This window comes from Athene noctua, chromosome 1 (assembly GCF_965140245.1).
Source record: "Athene noctua chromosome 1, bAthNoc1.hap1.1, whole genome shotgun sequence".
Lineage (NCBI taxonomy): Eukaryota > Metazoa > Chordata > Aves > Strigiformes > Strigidae > Athene > Athene noctua.
The window spans coordinates 108,452,721-108,472,249 of NC_134037.1; the positions used below are offsets into that span (position 1 = coordinate 108,452,721).

At 41.1% G+C, this 19,529-nt stretch overlaps 1 protein-coding gene across 3 annotated transcripts; it reads right to left on the bottom strand.

Moving 5' to 3' along the window:
* Window positions 1–292: 292 nt before the first annotated feature.
* TLR5 (toll like receptor 5) lies at window positions 293–14,931 on the bottom strand. 3 transcript variants are annotated; one of them, XM_074926335.1, is made up of 4 exons: window positions 14,897–14,931; window positions 7,029–7,083; window positions 6,762–6,862; window positions 489–3,489 (listed from the first exon to the last, which is right to left on the bottom strand). In XM_074926335.1, the coding sequence occupies exon 4, from the start codon at window positions 3,480–3,482 to the stop codon at window positions 900–902; it is 2,583 nt and encodes an 860-aa protein (XP_074782436.1). In that variant the 5' UTR covers window positions 3,483–3,489; window positions 6,762–6,862; window positions 7,029–7,083; window positions 14,897–14,931; the 3' UTR covers window positions 489–899. The 3 variants fall into 3 exon arrangements, 2 of the variants coding, with proteins under 2 accessions (XP_074782436.1, XP_074782428.1); XM_074926327.1 differs by lacking the exon at window positions 14,897–14,931 and adding an exon at window positions 14,553–14,623; XR_012635135.1 differs by lacking the exons at window positions 489–3,489; window positions 14,897–14,931 and adding an exon at window positions 293–394 and having other exon boundaries at window positions 7,029–7,381.
* Window positions 14,932–19,529: the final 4,598 nt, after the last annotated feature.

Consider the following 19,529-nt stretch of genomic DNA (forward strand, 5'->3'; position numbering starts at 1 on the left):
TCTACAAAAATATTTCAACAGAAGCAGAAAAACACCTTAGAATTGATCAGGACACAGGATGTACAGAGAACAACCCAAATTAGACACCAGCTGTCTGTACTTTCCACTTCCAGAGAATGTGGCAGTCGCGGGGCTACTGGCCGTATCACCAATGTACGGCCCACACGGCTGCTGAGGTAGTTTCTTGCTTGCTTTTCCAGCCCAGGCTTGCTTCAGATCTGAAGGGAATACCTGTTCCTCTCTGCAGGGCAGTAGGCAGCTCAACTGAAAAAGCACCAGGCTGAAACAGCAGCAAATGAAGTAGACTAATGACTGTAGCTTTACCACCAAGCAGAGAAGTTGTGGAGGGGATGAACAAGTTCGCAGTTTGTATGTTCCAGCTGAGAAGCTGAGGCTGAGTAGAAAACAAATAAATGAAATCGGTGTTACAGCAATTTAAAGCATACAGGTGCAAAACACTGATTCTACTTTGAAACAGCGTGAAAAGTTACAGAGTTCAGAAAGTACAGGACTAAGTAATCCATGAACTGATGGTCAGGCTAGGCCATACATGAAAGCATACTTGCTCACTCCCATACAGAATGGGCATCCTTCTCTAACTGAAACAGACCTGTAAGTAGTACTCTGAAAATCAGGACTAAAGTGTCTGAAGCTGAGCATCCAAAATGTGAAGTATCCATGAATCATTTAATTCTCATGAAAATGTGTTAGTCCATAAAATAATTGCACTTTCATTTATCTGCTGGTTGCTTTCAAGCTGTTCCCATGCTTAGTAGGATTTATACTGAAATAGTTATCTTTCTACCTCATTTTTCAAGGAAAGATAAAGCAAACTTGTTCATTCCTGCCATGACACAGCTGGAAATGGGGTATTTAGAAAGCCAGCAACCCATACACGATCAATGTGAGAGTGTTGCTACAGTCTGCAGCTCCATACTGCTGGCTTTCCTTCGCACTTTTTTTTCCTTCAGAATTTGGCAAGAAAGGTTATTTAAAAACCAGTCTACATCTTGGTAATCTTCAGGCCACCGCAAATATCGACTCCTTTGTAAAAAGTTTCGTATTGGTTTATGTTTCATCAGTTGATATTGAGAAAGTGACCCAACCACTACCATAATGAGGACATCTTTCAGATCACAAAAGTACCTGCTTTGGGCAAAATTAAAGGCTTCCACACACCACCCATCTTTGAGAAACTGCCTGGTCACAATGCAAATTGTTTTCCTGCTGTTCCAAATGGCATCACGAATATTACTGATATGTTCTTCTCCAGGCAAGAAATCTCTTTCCTCAAAGCACAACGTAAATCTGTTTTTATCAAAATACTGTGAATCCAGGTGCTTTAGCAAAGAATTCTGGACCCATTCAAAGTCATTTTTGCTGTAGCACAAATATGCATCATATCTGTATTCACTTTTATCTTCTACTTGTGGATGGCTGCCTATAATTTTTTTGGTGATAGTTTTATACCAGACAAAACAAATCCCCCGACAGCGAGTAAAAATGATGACTGCCATCAGAAACATAAGAAGAGTGATGGAGGTGAAGAGGAACACTGAGAACCTGAGTGTCTGCTGGAGTTCATCTTCACTGCAATCATCATATGTCAGAGACGACAGTGGTACCCCTGCAAATGCAGGTGGGTATACACAGTACCTGTCAGACTGTGAGCCAGCAAGTGTTACATTGGTTTCATTTAGCCACACCAGTAGGCTCTTTAAAGTACAATCACAGACATACTTATTATGTGTTATATCCAGAATACTCAAAGTCATAAAGACTTCAGGCTCAGGGGAAAAAAGCTGGTTCCCAGATAAGTTTAGGTTTGTTAGGCTTTGTGGGAAAAGCCCAGGAGGAAGATGAAACAACTGATTGGAAGCTAGATTAAGTCTTTTCAGAGATGTTAGACCTCTAAAAATATCCTCTGGAAGAACACTAAGGTAGTTGTTATTCAGATGTAGAACCTGTAGTTTGGACAGTGCCCTGAACACATCCAAACATAAATCTCTCTCCCACACAAGCTGTAACATATTTTCACCTAGATCCATATAGATTAACTGATTGTTTTCTATAACATTATCACTTTTCACACAGTAAGAGAAGCGATTCTGTTTTAAGAAGATATACTGCACATCTGGAACTTGGAAAAGAATATACAGTTCACCCAGGTTTGCCAACCAATTTCTTTCTAATTCAAGGTGTGTTGCTGCTATTTTTGTGTCAGCTATAGACATTAGCTTATTGTCACCTAAAAAGGCAGAGGTCAGAGGTGGAAAGGAAGGGAGTTTTTTAATGGCATTGTCTCGGAGATCAATTATTTTCAGACTTACTAAGTTACTGAATGATTTTCCACCAATCATCCCAATATGATTTTGCTGTAAATCAATACACGTTACACTATATAGACCCTCAAAAGTATAATCATACAACTCACCTAAAAGATTACTTGAGAGATTGAGAGTTTTTAGGTTTCCTAAGCCAAAAAATGCTTGCCTTTGGATTTGATTTATCTTGTTTTTGAAAAGGTTCAGCAATTCCAGATTACCAAGGCTTTGAAAGATGAAAGAATTGAGAGAGAAAATGTAACCATTTGAAATATCAAGCAAACGAAGATCACTTCTTGCTAGCCCTGCAAATGTATCATTATCTGGATTTTTTAAATTATTAAAGCCAAATCCTGAACCCATTGTATGAGAGCTAAATACTAAAGAACCAATTTGAGTCCCTTCAATGGCTCTACAGAAATATTGGACTTTCTCTGTGCTCCAGCCATTGTCACTAAGGTCTAGTGAATTAAACGTAATATTTCTGAAAGGATTTGGGCATTTAGCCCAGGCTATTTCATCTGTCTTGTACAAATTATTAGAACTGAGGCTAAAAAATAAAAAGTGTTTTCCTTGGAAGCTGGTAAGATTGCTTTCACATAGGTTGGATATCATGTTGAATTTCAGGTTCACAGTTTTCAAGACCGTTAGGTTATAAAATAAGGGATGAGGCTGAAGTTTTGTGATTTGGTTCCCTGAAAGATCCAATTCTTCTAACGAGCTCAAATCTTGAAAGTAACGTTTCTCCAGGATGGAGTCTCCAAGGTGGTTCTGAAACAGACGGAGTACAGTCAGACTTTGCAAGCCCACAAAAGCATCAAGATCCAGTTGAAGAATCCTATTGTATCCCAAGTCTAAGAGACGAAGGTTTGGCAGGTTCCTGAAAGCTTCTTTTCCTATAGTAACAGGATAGACATACTGCATTCCGATTTCCAACAGCAACAAGTGCTCCAGCAGAGGAAACGAAGTTGCAGTCACTTGTCTGATATAGTTGAAAGTTAAAAAAAGCTTCACTGTATCCTTTGGCACAAGTGGAATATCTGTGAGGTTGCAGAAATAATATAGGGAGACTTGGGCTTCTGAGTAACAGCTTTTAAGTGCACATATATCACTAGCTAGTGATATTCCAAAGACAAGTACTAGTTGTTGATGTAACATCACGAATCTATGTGAAAAAAAGTGAAAATAGCAAGCATTAATTCTGCAGTTGGCTACCTATGTAGTAAGTTGTAGAGCACATTTTTAACAGTTGTAGAACAAAAGACTGAAACTTACTAGTGATCTGGGGTTTATCCTTCTCTGAAGTCTAACAGGCATCATCTGATAGGCTTGCTGGTTAGAAGATGGATCCCAAAGAGATGCGAGCAACTCCTATGACCTGAAAAGTGACCCTCCTTTATGTATGTACCTTAAGGGCAGCACCAAATCCCTGCTAGGTAAACCTGAAAATCTTGGCCTAGCTACGTAGTTTGCACCATGGAACTGGTGAAGCTGTTGTATTTGCTTAATTCCTTACTCAGTTATCCAAACAAATTTAAACAGTTTGGATTGTTAAAGTGTGGCCATCCAGTCATCTCAACAGAGCAGGCCAAGCTGCTCCTTCCTTGAGCACTCTCCTTTTGAGGGCAATCATGCTATTTGGAATTCAGATTGCTGTCACACAGAGTGCCTAACAGACACGAGTTTTTAAAAGGGGGACCTCTTTTGGGGCTCCTTGAGCCTCAGATTAAGCCTGCAATGTGAAATTGTTTTTGAAAGGGTTGTAAAACAGTTTTGAAAGTATAGGCAGGAACAAGGCTAACAGCGAAGGAAAAGAAAAAGCACAGTACCCTGAAATTATGCTGCAAAATTTCACATTTTCCTGAACCAGAAATTCCTAAGTTATACAAAAATGTGTATAACATAAATTATGCAGCTCACTGACAAATCCACTTATTCATTTATTCCCACTCTGGATTTTTCTTGCATTATGCCATCTGTCTGCCTGTCTCTTTATCTGAGACAAATACCTCTTCAAAGCAAGTGAGGTCTTTTTTATTGAGCATGGTAAAGAACAGAGCAAATTATTAGCCCTAAAGTGGTTGGTTGTGTACTGTAGTTTTAAAAAAACCTTCTAAGATTGCAACCACCTGCCTCTCCTTTTAAAAAAGCATTTATTGAAATGAAATGACAACCCAGTGGAAGAATTTTTGCGACCTCCAGCACAATTTGCTAAAAATTGTTAGGTGTAAATCTTCATGGAACCAAACCCTCAGTGGCCATCTAACATCTGCAAAGTAAATCTACTTCAGAGAGGAAAAAAGTTGGGCTTTGAGCCAGTAAATTAAAGAGAGGAAAACCCTGCTAATTATTATTATGATCTGAACACACTGCTTCTTTAAAGCACAAGTACAAAATTCTATGCAGAATATTGCACATGAACTAAAATCATCTTACACTTGTTGCCATCGTACAAAGTGATTTCTGAGAAATTAAAAAGTATGTCAGTAGAAACCACTATGATATTCCCAAGTGAGCTAGCCATTTTTTAGAGACTATCTGCTAAATAGGAAGTACAAGGATATTATAGTACCATCAGATCTCCTGTACCTAACATTTTTGGTAGCTGTTCTCAAAGTCATTTGATTAAACTAAAACCTAACATGTAACAGCTGTGACTACTAGGGTGAGTCTGCAAATTTCCACTCCAGAGGCTCAAACACCAAGTGGGAAACATGTATACCTTGCAACTTAAAATACTGATCTTGTAATTTTTTTAAGAAATTTCATGGTTTTGGGACAAGATCTGATTCTTGAAAGTAAAAGAGATAATGAATACAGGATAGAGTGCTGAATTCTGAGGTCCTGAAATTCCAATTCCATTCACATTTTCTCACTAAGGAATTTAGGATGCGTTGCAAAGAAAAGAAAATTGCAGGTAGCACGTATCAAAATTCTGTTAAGAGATTTTACCGCGTCTATGGGGAATAATTCCTAATACAACAAAACTATTGTGTTTTCTGCCCTCTTTTTTTTGACCTAGTGTGCATTGTTAAAAGGGGACAGTACAAACAGGAAACTATATAATGTTTGTCTTTATGACTTCAAAATGTTGTAGGTTATTAAAAAAGACACAACTAAACACACAGCAGATCATTCAAGATCTTGTTTACTTTCTACTTTTCTTTCTGCTTGAGCCATGAAAACAAAACACCAAGTTTCCCTTTTATTGTTTGTTAATGATGGTTCTTGTTGACACCATAATATGTTTAGCACAGATAGTTTTAAATTACATTTATCTTTCAAATGTTTACATTTTCATTCCTTGTATTTGTCCAAATGCTATGGCTGGTTTGTAAAGTTTGGGCAAAATCAGAGCACCACTAAAAGCAGTGACAAATAGAAAGTACTCTGGCAATCAAAATTTAAGAGATGTGTTTCAATTTTCACAAGAGAAAGCTAAAATGTTTAGAACAGAAAAATTAGAAAGCATTGTTATCTTTAAATCTATAAATGTAATTTTTATTTTTATCATTAGAAAATAAGAAAATGGTGAAACATTTCTAGCCCCCTTTGCTTTTACACTTCCCTGCTTTTCCACATACTTCTAAGTTTAAAAAGTCTCTAACAATCTCTTAACAGTTGTTACACTCTACCTCTGCTCTGGTTTGGTGACAAGGAAGATTTAATTTGTAAACTCTTTGCTCCTTCAGGTTTTTTCTGCATAAGTTACTACTTTCTCCCTCAAATCTTGGCCCTCCATGAGCAGGAGGAGGATGGTGGCAGTAAGTAATGCCTCTTACTGCTTTCATGAGGACTGCAAAGTTTTTTAATTTAACAGAATCCCTCCATGTAGCATTTCAGACAACACTTCACCATTGTTCATTATCACCTAAAACCTTTTGGTAAGAATATTCTTCCCACAAAATGATGATCATCCCATTCAGTTATGTGCCTGTGCATGGACATGGAGATCAAGGGATGTGTAAATGCTTCATTTGTCATTGAAAACTGGAGTAATGAAGTTCAAGGAACCAGAGCTCAGCATGTGAGATTTTGTTGCCTTCTACTGCGCTGATGTCAGGAGTAAGCGGTAAAGGGAAGGGGGAAAGTAGAAGGGGAAGTAAAAATGCAGCAAATGCTTTTGGGATGGAAAGTCTGAAGCTGGGTATGTTTCTGAGCAATGGGAAGAACTTTTACAATGCAGGGTGGATATTCTACCTAGACCTAAAGGCAGCAAGTGAGTGCATACAGAATGCAGATACTTTAGCTCTGGTCTCAGCCTCCTCAGGAAGTGTGTGTCTGGATCAGGGAAGGCCGATGGAGATGCTTTGAGTCATCTGGAACTGACCAACGTTATTGTACAAACTTTTTAAAAAACTCACTTTTGTTAACTTGGTTTTAAGTCACCTAGAAACATTCACTAGCATAGCAAAAAAGGAAAGGAACTGACAGTACCTGAGAGTGGATGTTGTAGTAGTGCCTGTCCGTCTCAGCACAGCGGTGTACACCTTTAGGACATCCACAGAGGCTGTCAGTAAGCAGGGCCTGAAGTAGAGCTAAAGAGGAAGACCAAGACTGTTTCCTTTTTGATGTACACAAGCCAGGAAAGAAGTTAGAGTAACAACTCTCCCATGGAGAGTTAGAAAGCCCTTGCCATTCCCTTTTCCACACCCCCAACAAAAATGAACTGGAGTCCCCATAAATAAAGAACGGGTTACATACCCTATTTTTGTCCTTGGTGATGGCCAAGAGTATTTGCTTGCTTTTTAAGAGTGATCTGAAAGGAAAATTTTGGTCTCAGAAGTGGTTTTGTGCAGCATTCAGTAGCATGCTCACTCTCTTCAGCAGCCTCCCATGCTTCCGCCACATAACCCTAGGTCAAATATTAACCAGCACATGCCAGTGGAAGTGATCAGACGTGTACCGTAGGTGCTCATGAAAATGAGCAGTGGCATAAATGGTTCTCATTTGTCAGCCATAGGTTTTGGAGAACCAAGCAGCAGAGGCACTGGCTATCTGGGTGCACTCTGGAGAAGGCTATTCTGATATAATCATCAGTAAGATTTAAAGAGTTTAAAAATCTTTTCAATAACCTATTGCAGTGACCATGATATCCCCCTAAGGAGATTTTTCCTAGATGACAACTCAGTCAGAGAAACTGTGTGCCCACTACAAGCACAGATTGCTTGAAATGATTAAGAGATAAACATTAAACCTACTGCCAAGTTGGAAGACTTTTTTTTTTTCCCTTTAGCTCCATAGCTAAGGGTCTTGGTGTTTGGACAGCAAGATGTGAGAGATCTCTTGGACCCTGCATGAGTGCTGCTGTTACACTCATGTCTTTCTGTGAAACACCACTAGTTGTCACAGGTAGCACAAAAGCTCAGCAGAGAGAGGGAAGAAAGAAAGATAGGATTAAAAAACTTCAGGGTGTTTTTCTTGCCTGTAAAGTCAATGCATAGAACATAGTCCTCTCTTCTCCCCTATACACCCAAAACCATTAGGCATTGAAGAGACAATCATCTTAATTGTCCCTTACTATTTTTTTTCTATAGTGAGATGTGTTTGGGTATAAAATTACACCAACTTAACTTTAAATTTGATATGCATGCTGCTTTTGTCATCAGTGTACAACTTCTCATGTGAATGTTTTGAAAATACATTTAAGCCAACTTCTATATGTATATGTCCAGAGTCCAGCTAACTGAACAGTGTTTTGTATTCATCTAATATAAACTACACTGAGTTTGCAACAGTGTTTATGAATAAGTTTCTAGACAGACTGGTGCTACACTTCTGCTTTCTGGCAAATGCTAAGATTTGACATAATCCTCCAGTTTCAAATTTCATCAGCAGTAGATGTTTCTGTGTGAAAAAACTCATATAATTTCAAAAGTTTTGCTTCTGATTATTAGATACAAATATAAATATGTTCTTGACAAATTCTGTCCCTCTCTTACGTTCACCTGATAGGGATAGACACATTTATAGTTGTGATATAATAAACTGGTGGTCCTGCCCATATACAGCTTCTGAATTCTGCTTGAAGTGGTTATGCTCTTAGTATGAAATCAATCCGGCATATGGTGCCTCTACATGACATCCAACGTTACTGACAAAGGTTGCAGGATGTCTTTCCCAGACCAGGAAAAACAATCAGCTGTTAAATAGTTTTGGGACAAGGATTAACTGACTCCTAGAAGAATTAGTTAACCCCAGATCTTTCTGCCAGAAGCTGGCAAAATGCAGCACTCGCAAACTGTATCAATAAAGAACATGCAGCTACAAAGCACGTGGGCATGAAAGAGCCACTGGCAAAGGGAAATAATGAACAGGAGTTTGGAAACTTTGGGTAGTGAGGACATTTTTGCTTAGTTTCAGGTTAAGCCTGACAGTATAGATAACCTCAGCTAGGAAGACCCTGAGATTTCAAAGGGCTCTTGATTCGGTCCACAAATTCTGGAACAAGAACCTCAAAAGTCAAAGAAATCCTTTCTTTCTTCTCCTTCCTCTTTCAAACCCAGTTAACTTTTGAGAACAAATGTTGAGAAAATGTTCTTATCCTGACAGTATTAAAGTTTAAATGCCTAATCTTTGTACATCTGTAACTGATCTTTGGCCATGTTGCATATAAGGTACTTGGAACAGCTCCAGGAAAAGGGTTATGGTAGATAGGACATTCTATTACCACTCAGCCATGCTGACAGGACAAAGCTGAGCTGTAAGATACAACAAAACACACAGAGCTTGTTGGCAGTTAGGGCTGAAATGGTCTCTCACAGTTTAGCAGTGTGGGATGGCTCAGCCAACCCAAAAGTGCTGCCGGAGCCTGTGTGAGACTCTGCTCCTGACCTGAGACTTGGTAAGTCAATGAATGATCTCAGTTCCCATCTCCATCTTCTTTTCTTCACTCCCTTTCTCTTCTCACTATACTTTGTCTTAGGCATGGACCAAGGGCACCAGCATATAAAGGGTGTTTAGCTCCTACTTTAGTATGACATACTGCATCTGTCTTTCTACATTACTATTTAATCTGGATGTAAGAGGGAATTTTGGATGTTAGCTGCCCAGTCAGAAAGGTAACCCCTGATCAAAGTCTCAGAACAAAGACTAGAAAGCATGCACAAACCTAACGCAGCCCAGGCACAATTCTCTATCCCCTGCAGCCTGTGTCTTATTTGGATTGCATTGATCCTTCTGTGGAAACACCCAAACAGAATTAAGCAGACTTTTGGGGGTAGGAGCATAACAAGCAAATCTGTTGCAAATGGTGGAAACTTGTGTCTCTGGCTTATATGTCATGGGGCTGAGACTTCCTCTTAAGTATCTAGAGCAGTTCAACTGGTTACCTATGACTTACAAGTTTTCTGAGAATGGATCAAAGCTATTGAGGCTAGAGCTGTATTTTGGAAACTGGTACCTCAAAGTGAAAGGAGATGCTAAAAGAAGAACTGAGGAGTTAACTACAGTTTTCCAGTTCTGGAAAACCAAGGAAATACCAACTGGATGCAACATTATGCATCCTCTACTAGGGAAGTAGAGGATAGTAACATCAGTTGCTAATTCTTCACTCAACACTGGGCTCTAAAGATGAAGTCTGGTTATGGATTTTGACTAAACCATCATTCCAGATTAAACAACCAAAATTGAGCAAGCAATGTTCTATTCTGAAACAGTTCAAGAAGCTTATCTTCCAACCTCTGCTCAGCAAGATATCCTTACAGTTCTCGCATTCTTGTTTGCATAACCAGGCTTCTGTAGGAGAGATATAAGGTACCATTACTGAACATACTTACGTGCTTATAGCCTCATGGTTAAAGCAATTTCCTTGAGTGAGAACCACACTGAAGCTTCTCAGACTGAAGAAGCCTAGGTACTCAGGTTTTCCACTTCCTTTAACGGTCTAACTGGGTCATAATATCAGAGACCTCTCCTTTCCTTGGCTAAAGTCTGAAAGATGATGTCCACGGCTAGTATGCCCTGTACTAGACCCAAAGCCGAGCGCTGCTAGAAACGCTCCATGCAGGCTCCCCTGAGGAGGCCTGCTTGGGGCCGCGTTCTTCATATTGATCTCCACAACATCTGCAATGTCTGTGCAGGGCTCCTCACCCTGGGGTGCTCCTGTACAATGGCTTGAAGGTACTGGGAGCAGCAGCAGAAACAGTGGTGCCACAGGGGCTTCTGACTGAAGGAAAGGCCATTTGAATCAGATTTTGGGGACTTGGCTGCCTAAAATCTACTGAAATTCACCTGAATAGATAAATGTGTCTCAATCTCATTATTCGGTTCTTGAGTCCCTTCCTGCCATCCAAATAAGAGAGACTCCCTCTTCTGTTTTCCCTATATATTCAAATGTCACAATTCTGTAGGGAATTGAGAGTCATTCCTACTTCTTGGACAAAGTGCAGAACAAGTAAAATATCCTCACCTAATACTCTAATATCATTAGTTTTTTCTTCACTCATGGCAACAATTATGGGCATCTTTCCCAGAGGCTTGTGATATACACTGACTGTGAAGGGCTATTTGTATTTGGCGCTTGGTAAAATATCTCAGGAAAAAACCCTAAGACCTTCAAAGAGCACCCTTTTTCGTTTAATCTGACAGAAAGCCTCCTGACAAGGAGTTTGTTTGCAATATTTATCTAGGTCATAAAAAAGATCTTGAAAGATATATCACAAACAGTAAGCCTTTGTTCTTAGGCTGGCCACATAAAGACCAACTGTTGTGAAAATTTGTATTGCTGCTGTTATCTGATGAGATCAAATCTACTTACTGAAACAAAAATAAAGCTCCAAGCTTTTGCCTAGGCTCTAAGCCATCATAATATATGCATTTGTGCTCATAAAAAGCTGTGCAGTGTAAACACACTTTTCTTCATGGGGCCCCTCTAGCCAATTACAATCTTAAAAAGAAACAATTTCATTCATCAGATGATTAATGAATGTGCCCCTTCCCACCCCCTCAGCCTCTCCCTGAAGTTGCTGGGATGTCTAACTCAAATACAGTATTTTCCAATGTAAAATCAGGAGGCATGTTGTAAGGCAAGTGAGTACTGTGACAGTTTCTATCATTGATGGGGAAAACCCAAAACAATAAGACATTTCATGACCTGACAGAGCAGAAGGATCATAAAAAACAGCCACTAGTTTGGGTAATCAGAAGCTACCTATGGGATGTAATGATCTAGCTCCTGTTCATCATCTAGATTTATTTTTGTTTTAATATCCCCTCAGGTTATATGTTGAGATGCAGACACACACAGATAGTATGATTCCTCTATTCTTATTATAACAGTTCTTTAAAAGAATGCAGTCTCCAGAAGAATGGGAAAATAAACTTGAAAATGTAGACTAAAACATGCTCTGGGCTATTTCTTGGGGGGGGCAGGAGTAAACTAGATAGGCACAGGGAGGGTGCTGTATCCCCAAACTCCAGCCCCTGGCCCCAGCTCTGTTGTTTTAGCAGCTAGCACTGTTTGGAGTGTCTCCCTCCTGAGCGGAGCCAGCCTGCTCTTTTCCCTGCCTGAGCAGCCAGTGGAGATGGTTGTTCCAGTGAAGTGCCCAGTGCTGGTCCATCTGCCAGCCTCGGGCAGCCCAGGCTCCTCTGCCCCTGCGTCTGTCAGGGGATGATGAAGGCAGAGAGAGTCTCAGGTAGGCTTGAGAAGAGGACCAACAAGGTTTTTTATGCTACTCCAGGTCCTAAGGAAATTAACTTCTTGAGGATTCAGTGAGAGGATAGCGAATAATCCTGTTTTGTTCTTTCCCCCCCCCCCCCCCCCCAACTTGGTGCTACAGTTGTTTCCCAGCACCTGTTCAAAGCTGCACAAACCACCCATGTGTGGTCACAGTCACCACTCAGGTATTCTTGCCTCACACCCTGAATCCATGTTGACTTTCTTTTTCTTTGAAAACTGTCATGTGATAACTGCCTGGTCTCAACTAGAAACAACTCCAGGAAAACTGTGCTTCCCTCCTGTTAGTTTCCCTTCCCTCTTAGCTATCATTTTTTCACAAAGTTTTTCACAAAGTGGATTTAGACCAGAGAAAAAATGTCCTTTTTTTGTGCTCACAGGATAATTAGAAGCAGCCAGGATTAAAACTGTCACCTGGAAAAGATCAAAGTGTTAATAGGAAAGAAATCTCAAAAATGATAGCCAGGTTTTTAACTTACAGGAGGCCAGTTTTCACAGATGGGACAGAAATTCTTGAGGAAGCAGCAGTTAAGTGGAGGAGCAGCATTCAGACTGTAACTCTTAGGGTCACAAGCATAGCTCTGTACAGCCTCACCTGCAAAGCTAACCTTTTTACAAAGCTCATCAGCACTGTCATGCCTGTGAAATAGTGGTCAGGTATAAAACAATGGTAATGGGTGGGTAGCTGAAGTCAGTAAAGACGACTAAATGGCTTGCCGGAGGGGAAATGGCATGGTTGCCACACCTGCACTCCTGGGACCCAATCTGGGCATGTTATTTACTGAGGAACGATTAAAAGAGTATGGAGACAGGTGCCTAAATATGTGGAGCCAAACAGAACAAGGGATAACAAAGAGACGTGTGCTTTTGCAAGTATGTGTTTTGCACATCTATTGTTAAAAAGCAATTAAAAGATAAAAGCTGCAAATGTCCAGTGACCAAAGGACCACAAACATAGTACAAAAGAGAGACAGCCAGCCAATCTGCGCAACATTTAACTGGTTAGAAACCTGCTCCACTCTTTCCTGAAATGGAGATGTTGAAAGGATACCTCCTGAATTTCTTTGAAATAGGCTTTAGATCAGAATAAATTTGAGTTAGCACTTAACTTGGTGGTGGAGGAAAAAAATATGAAAATTACATTCACAAGTATAGCTGACATAACTTTGTACTGTAGAACCCATTGCACAAAGGAAACCTAACAAGTGAAGAAGGTAGAAAAGTAGCTAATAGCTGTTCTGAAGCAGTTCTTGTGTGAGGCCATTGGTGAGTTAGCTATTTCATCAACTCACAGTATGGTAGGGCTCACCTGCATATATATTCCAGGTCAAGTGCTTATCTACTGATTATCCTTATACAGGATGGTCCTAACCCAACCAAGAAGAGTAGCTGCTAAACAGGCTAACCTGCATGCAAGGCATTTAGAGTGGAAGCAGGAGACTGAATTATACACTCCATGCACTACATGTAGAAAGACATGCACCTGATTTCTGAACCCATAAAATACCTGCAGTCTGACACCTAGGAATGCCAGAACAGAAATCCCCATGCAGGTTGTAGTTTAAGTTCTGTCCCTACCCAAGCTATTTCTGGAGAGAAAGCTATCGATGTTTTCATTTGGCACATTAATCTATCATGTAAAACAGCTACAGTCAATTCCGTTTTCTGCACAATGCGATACCAAGCCCTTTTATCTCACAAATACTCATTAACTGTGGAAGCATTGGTTATTTTAGACTGGAGGCACTCTCCTCCTCTTGTTACAGCTCCTCCAACTGAGTGAATAATGCTCAAGATTGACTAAATCAAAGACATGTTTCAGCCTAATGAGGGTTGGGGCGTGCTTTGTATAGGGGCCAAGGGAGGGGAGGGAGAACCGCTCTGGGCAGTTTCCATATTCTGACTATGTTCAGCCCAGAAACCATGCTTAGAGAACAGCCTGGAGGCCCTTCTTGCCCTCCCCTCTAGTTCCTGCCTCTTACCAACTCAATCAACTTCTAGAAGTTCTTGCACAATGACCACAACTTCAAAAGGAGGCTGAAGAGTGCGAAAAAAAGCCTGTCGCCAATTAGGGGGAAGACATATGTCTCATTCACCCTCAGGCAGAGGATGGAATTGAATGAACTCTCCCATGACCTGGGTGAACGCTCCTAGCAGTAAACCACGGTATTAAAGGTGTATAGTGACAATTCACCGCTCCATTTTAAAACAAAGCGGCAGCCACTGGTGCGTTTTAGGCTGGGTCTCAGCTAGAAGCATGCCTACATCAAAACACCCGTGCAACGTCGCCAGAGCAGATGCTGAGTAATTAGCCCTGCCAGACTCGGGCACTGCTGGGCATCTGCAAGAGCAGAATGTTCCATGCTCGACTTCTGTAGCGAGGGCCGAGGGACCCCGCTGTCACCCAGCCGGCCGGACTCTTCCCTAAGGCAGGTGAGGCTGTCCCTCATCAAGTCCTACCTCCCGTGCCTTTTAAGAGCTTTATACCCTACGTATCTGTTTCTTCCCGCAAAACGAGCGCAACAATCGAAAAAAAGTGTGCTGCCCCGTACCTCCGGCTCGCCGCCCGCAGCCCGGTGTCCCGGCGAGGCCCCCCAGGCCCGAAGCCGGCAGCCGCCTCACACCGCCCGCGCTTACCCCCGCCGGCCCGGCCGCGCCGCCGCCCGCGGCCGAGGCCAACCCCTGCGCCGGGGTGGAGCGGCCCTTAACGGAAGCCCGGGCGGCGGCGGGCCTGCCCCGGCGGCCGCGGGGCGGGGGCACCCCCCTACACACCCACCGGCCGCTGAAGGGAGAACGCGTGCTCAAAAACTCCAAGTGCCCGCCGGCCCGGGCAGCTGTCGCCGGGCAGCCGCCGCGTCCCCGCTGAAAGAGCCGGCCTCGAAACCACGAACCCTACCTGAGCCACTTCCTCAGGCACCGCCGTGGTCGGTATCGGCCAGCGCCGCACAGAGGTGGGGTGAGGCGGGGGTGAAGAGCGGAGAACGGTGGTTATGTGGCTGTGGGATGGAAAAAAAACACTAAAAGAATAAAGGTAGAGACAGCCGTGAAGAAACACCGATAGGTGGATTCCCCAGCAGGGTGGAAATCCTCCCTGGCTAAGACCAGCCGCTGGACATTGAGAAGGGGCCAGGCCAGGGAAAGCCAGGCTGAGGGGTGCAGGAGCTGGCCTTTACAGGCTTTGCTCACTATAAGCATTTTAGTCTGTAGGAGATGATCACACCGACTCATCGCAGTCTAAACAATGTAAAAATTAGTGTTTGCAGGCTGCTTGGTGCTTAAGCTGTTTCTTCTGATCTTCCGCAGTTGGAAAGAGCTGGCTCACAGGATCTCTGCCTCTTACCTCCAGCATGGGTGGCCCTCTTGATGGCCCTTAATCTGACCCAGGCTACCTGTAAGCAGCTGATCCTCTACTCACATTCTTATCCCATTTCCAGTGGTCATTATGTGCCATTTTCTGCATTACCTTATACTGAGTAGAATACTTAGGCTTACTAAAGAAATTAAGACAGGATGATAGATCATCTGAAGTGATTTACTTGCCGGTTAATGCAATTCTTAGAGGAATCCAGGAATGAAAAGGGGGGGTAAAGAGAAGACAGGGTAATTTTTATTTTAAAAAAATATAGTAAATTTTCATTTTGCATTTAAATACAATTTCTGGAAATTGGTGCTCTTTGACAAAGTGGCCACTTCTGAGCTACCTCTTGAGCACACTGCTGCCTGGCCATACCCGCAGCAGTAAGCTGCAGATTTAGTAACACTGCATGGGAAACACAGGTGCCTAAAGCATTGCATCTACAATACACACCACGTCTACCAAAGCATGACCTACTCTGGACAGCTGGAAATGCAGAACTGAGGGTCACGTCTTAAGATTCACCTATTAAATAAAATGAGGCTCCACTCTTTTGGGGTTGCACAACTCTCAACCTCTTCTGGAATTAATGCCTAAGGCAGCTCTTGCTCACAACTCCCAGCAAGTTGTAGACCCTTCTCCTATCTCTCCACTCAATGGCAAAATTGCTCCTTCTGGAGCCTCTCTCCTTCTAAATAGGGTCTGAACTCTGCTTCTGTCCCTGATATCTCCTGATGTCCCACCATACCATGGGGGTATCTAGATAGGAAATTCTCACTCTCCTGCTTAACCTGTCCTGCTTCGTATGGAATTAACTGGGCCAGCGATGACACCGAAGTGCGTATCTTCATGCTGATCTGGGTTATGTACCGTTAATTACTGATTCTTACATCACTCCTGTATTAAGTACTTATAAGTGATTGCATATATATATATATGTATTGTAAAGGTACTGATGCACCTCTCTGGTTGCCTGTGATATATTCTGCTTATGTTAAATCAGGTGGAAGATTACAACATGTTCAGGCACTGCAACAATAGTTCTAATGTGTCAGGAAAGATGTAATTTTGCTAAATTTGGAATATTGTGTTTAAACCAAACACAGGGAATTGGACAAAGTCAAATAAACCAGTTTAGGAAAAGTCCCACAGAATTCTGTCAGGTCACATGGAATGTTAAGTATCTGGAAGCACCCAGTGTTTTGTGCGAATTTACAGCGTAAGAGATGATTGTGATACTTTTGCTCAAATATATGATACTTATTTTCTGTTTGGTCCTGCTTCTCTTACTTCTAATTGAATAGATGGAACCGGATACCTGGAGTTCTGAATATTTTTGGGATTACTCTCAGCTATAATTAATAGGAAAAGACAGTAAGTCTGTAGTAAGTCTTATTTCTACTGAGCCTATCGCCACAGCACCTCTTTCCAGGTGGAGACAATAAGAACCAGCATCAGGATTTAGACATGTTTGCCCCCAGTTTACACTTGTTTCAACTTGTGTCTAATGTGGATACTTCACTTATAATCCTGTTGTGTAGCTTGTTAATGCAGGTGGGAAACAATAGGTTTTTGTGGATCCAGTCAGCTTGGCCCTGTTTGCCAACATACATAAAAGACTGAGATACTTTATACTGAAGTTACTGAAGCAAGGCCTAGAATCTAGTGACAGTTTAGGTGCCAGCTAAGCCAGTTTCAGATTGTGAATAAAACCTTCTGAAGTGTCTGAAGCAGCAGGTAAGCAGGACTGCTAAACCTTCATGGCTATACTCTTTGAGGATCTTTTTGTTTAACACATAATGTATATTTCAGCATGACAGCAAGGTATTCACTGCTGCTTCTTGCACAGTCAGCCGCTGCTAACAAGTGGTCACAAATTTATGGAAGTGTCTTTTGCAAAAGCTGTAGCCAAGTTATGGTTGAAAATCCAACCTGGCTCTTCTTTTAGTTTGGTGCATTGACTTTGGTTTATCACCGAACAATGCTCACACACTATTACGACTGCAGACTTGCTTCTGAATTAATTCCTTTCGATTCAGTTATTAAAACCCTCCAAGTTTAATATGTGTAAATCACAGGACTCTGGTTGTGTAACTCAGAAAAGAAACAGCTAAGCTGTCTGTTAATGCAGCCGTATTTTCTGTAGCACCCTGCTGAAAACTTTCAGTGACTTCGTACACAGAGGAAGTAATGTAATTCCAAATGATGCAGATCCAGATAAGCATGTTATATTTTGATGACAAAAGGCACACCTACACAACCATCTCATGTTCTGTCACTTGCAAGAAATTACAACAAAAGTTGTCTTTCTGCCAAGGTGTCTGTGTTAAGCAGAGACATGTTTCTTGCTCCTCCATTGTCTTATGCAGGTCACATACACACAGTGAGCTAGACACCTAGCAGGCACCATAAGGGATTAGGAAAAAAGGGAAAAAAGAAAAGATGTCCTCTCCACTATACACATGAAAACACCAAAAATTAGAAGCAATTACTTACAGAATTTTACTGTGTCCTAGATTTATGCAGCTTCTTGAAATTAAGCACTGAGATACCTAATTTTAGGCATGTTACTAATTTCAAGAAAATATCATATATGAAAGTTCATTTATAAAAGGTCAGTAAATGCTTTAACAGATTTCATAACAGTCATTTGTCTCATATTTTGATAAAGACTGCAACAGGTTAATAGGCTGTTTATTGCCATGGCTTTTCACCAGCTATGCTGTCTTCTACTGATGTGCTTGTAGTATTTCCAGTGTACCCCACTCCATTTTAAACATGCTAACAAAATACATTAATAATGTGCAATCTTTATAAGCCCCCTTAAAATGCAACTAGGATGTAATTTTTATTGAAATAAGACCCAGACAGGTGCTCTCTTTTGTATTTAATGGAGTGGATTTAATACTGAAAAAATGTGCTTCCAGCCAAAGAACAGGCCCTTGTGTGTGCTGGTTGTGCAAATGACATTTGCCAGCTGTAATGAACACAGACTATGAAATCTAATAGCCACTGAAGGTTATCTGTGGTGAATGACTAATACCTTCTAAATTAAGGTCTATAATTGTGCTCTGGTGATTAATGCATTAAATTACTGATTTCTTACATGTAAGACACTTACCAAATGTGTATCATATTGTACCTCTGGGCTCACCTATAATGTACAATAGGCAGGTGAAATACATGATCATTTCCCACAGGCTTCTTCTAAAGCGGGCTTCCACCCACACAACATCAACGCTGTAATAAGGTCATTATTTCTGGAGACACGCATTTTCATATCTTGCATAGGTAATGACATTAAGTTCCATTACCTTATGAGTCTCAGTTAGAATTATCGTATTAAATACCAAGATTTATTTGATTTTTTCCCACCTAGATTTCACAACTAACAGGAAAATCTGTGATCTTCTTAATAAACCTCCAGCTTTAAAAAAAAAAAAAAAAAGCCAGTGCGGGTTGTGTTGCATGTTTGGGAAATTATTAAAGTGTTTTTGAAAGCTTTTATCAAAGCTGTGAACACAACAGTTTGTCCACAGAATGGATAGAATAAGAAAAGATAAATTTCTAGATGTACAGAGATAATTATTCCCTCTTTATGCATATAGAAGGATCCAAAAATGAGCCTCTGCAAGTGAATTTTTTCCTGGTTTAGGTAGCATTGATTTTGGTCTGAATGTGCTTCTGGGAGCTTCATTCTTAGTGAGATTGAAGAGTTTGGACAGGCTTTTATATGCCTTTATAGTCTTGGCTACCACTGAGTTCAGTTATACATACGACTGTGTTAATTTGAGCAAAGAGAAAAGAAAGATCAGTAAAGTCTAACTGAGCAAAGTTTGATCAATTGATGAAAGTGCTTTATCAGTCCACGACATATGAGTAATTCAACATAATACATTTTAGCTTGAAAATGCTGGTATTTTCATTTTAACACATGCTGAAACCAAAGTTTCATCTGTTGAAATCAGCATGGTCAGATCTTGGCAAAAAAGCTCAGAGCTGTTCCTACCGTGCTTTGGATTCTTAAAAATAAGGTAAAAATATACAAAAGGGTAGTGCCTGAGGAACTGATTCAGCCCACTTTGCTTCTCTCCAAGGCCTGAGTATGTTGTAGGAGAAAAATGTACTCCCACACTTAACATTATATAAAATACAGCCCTGGATTGTCTGACCT

Bases quoted from the DNA above. Each gene is read 5' to 3' on its own strand.
- TLR5 (XM_074926335.1), bottom strand. From the start codon at position 3,482: ATGTTACATCAACAACTAGTACTTGTCTTTGGAATATCACTAGCTAGT.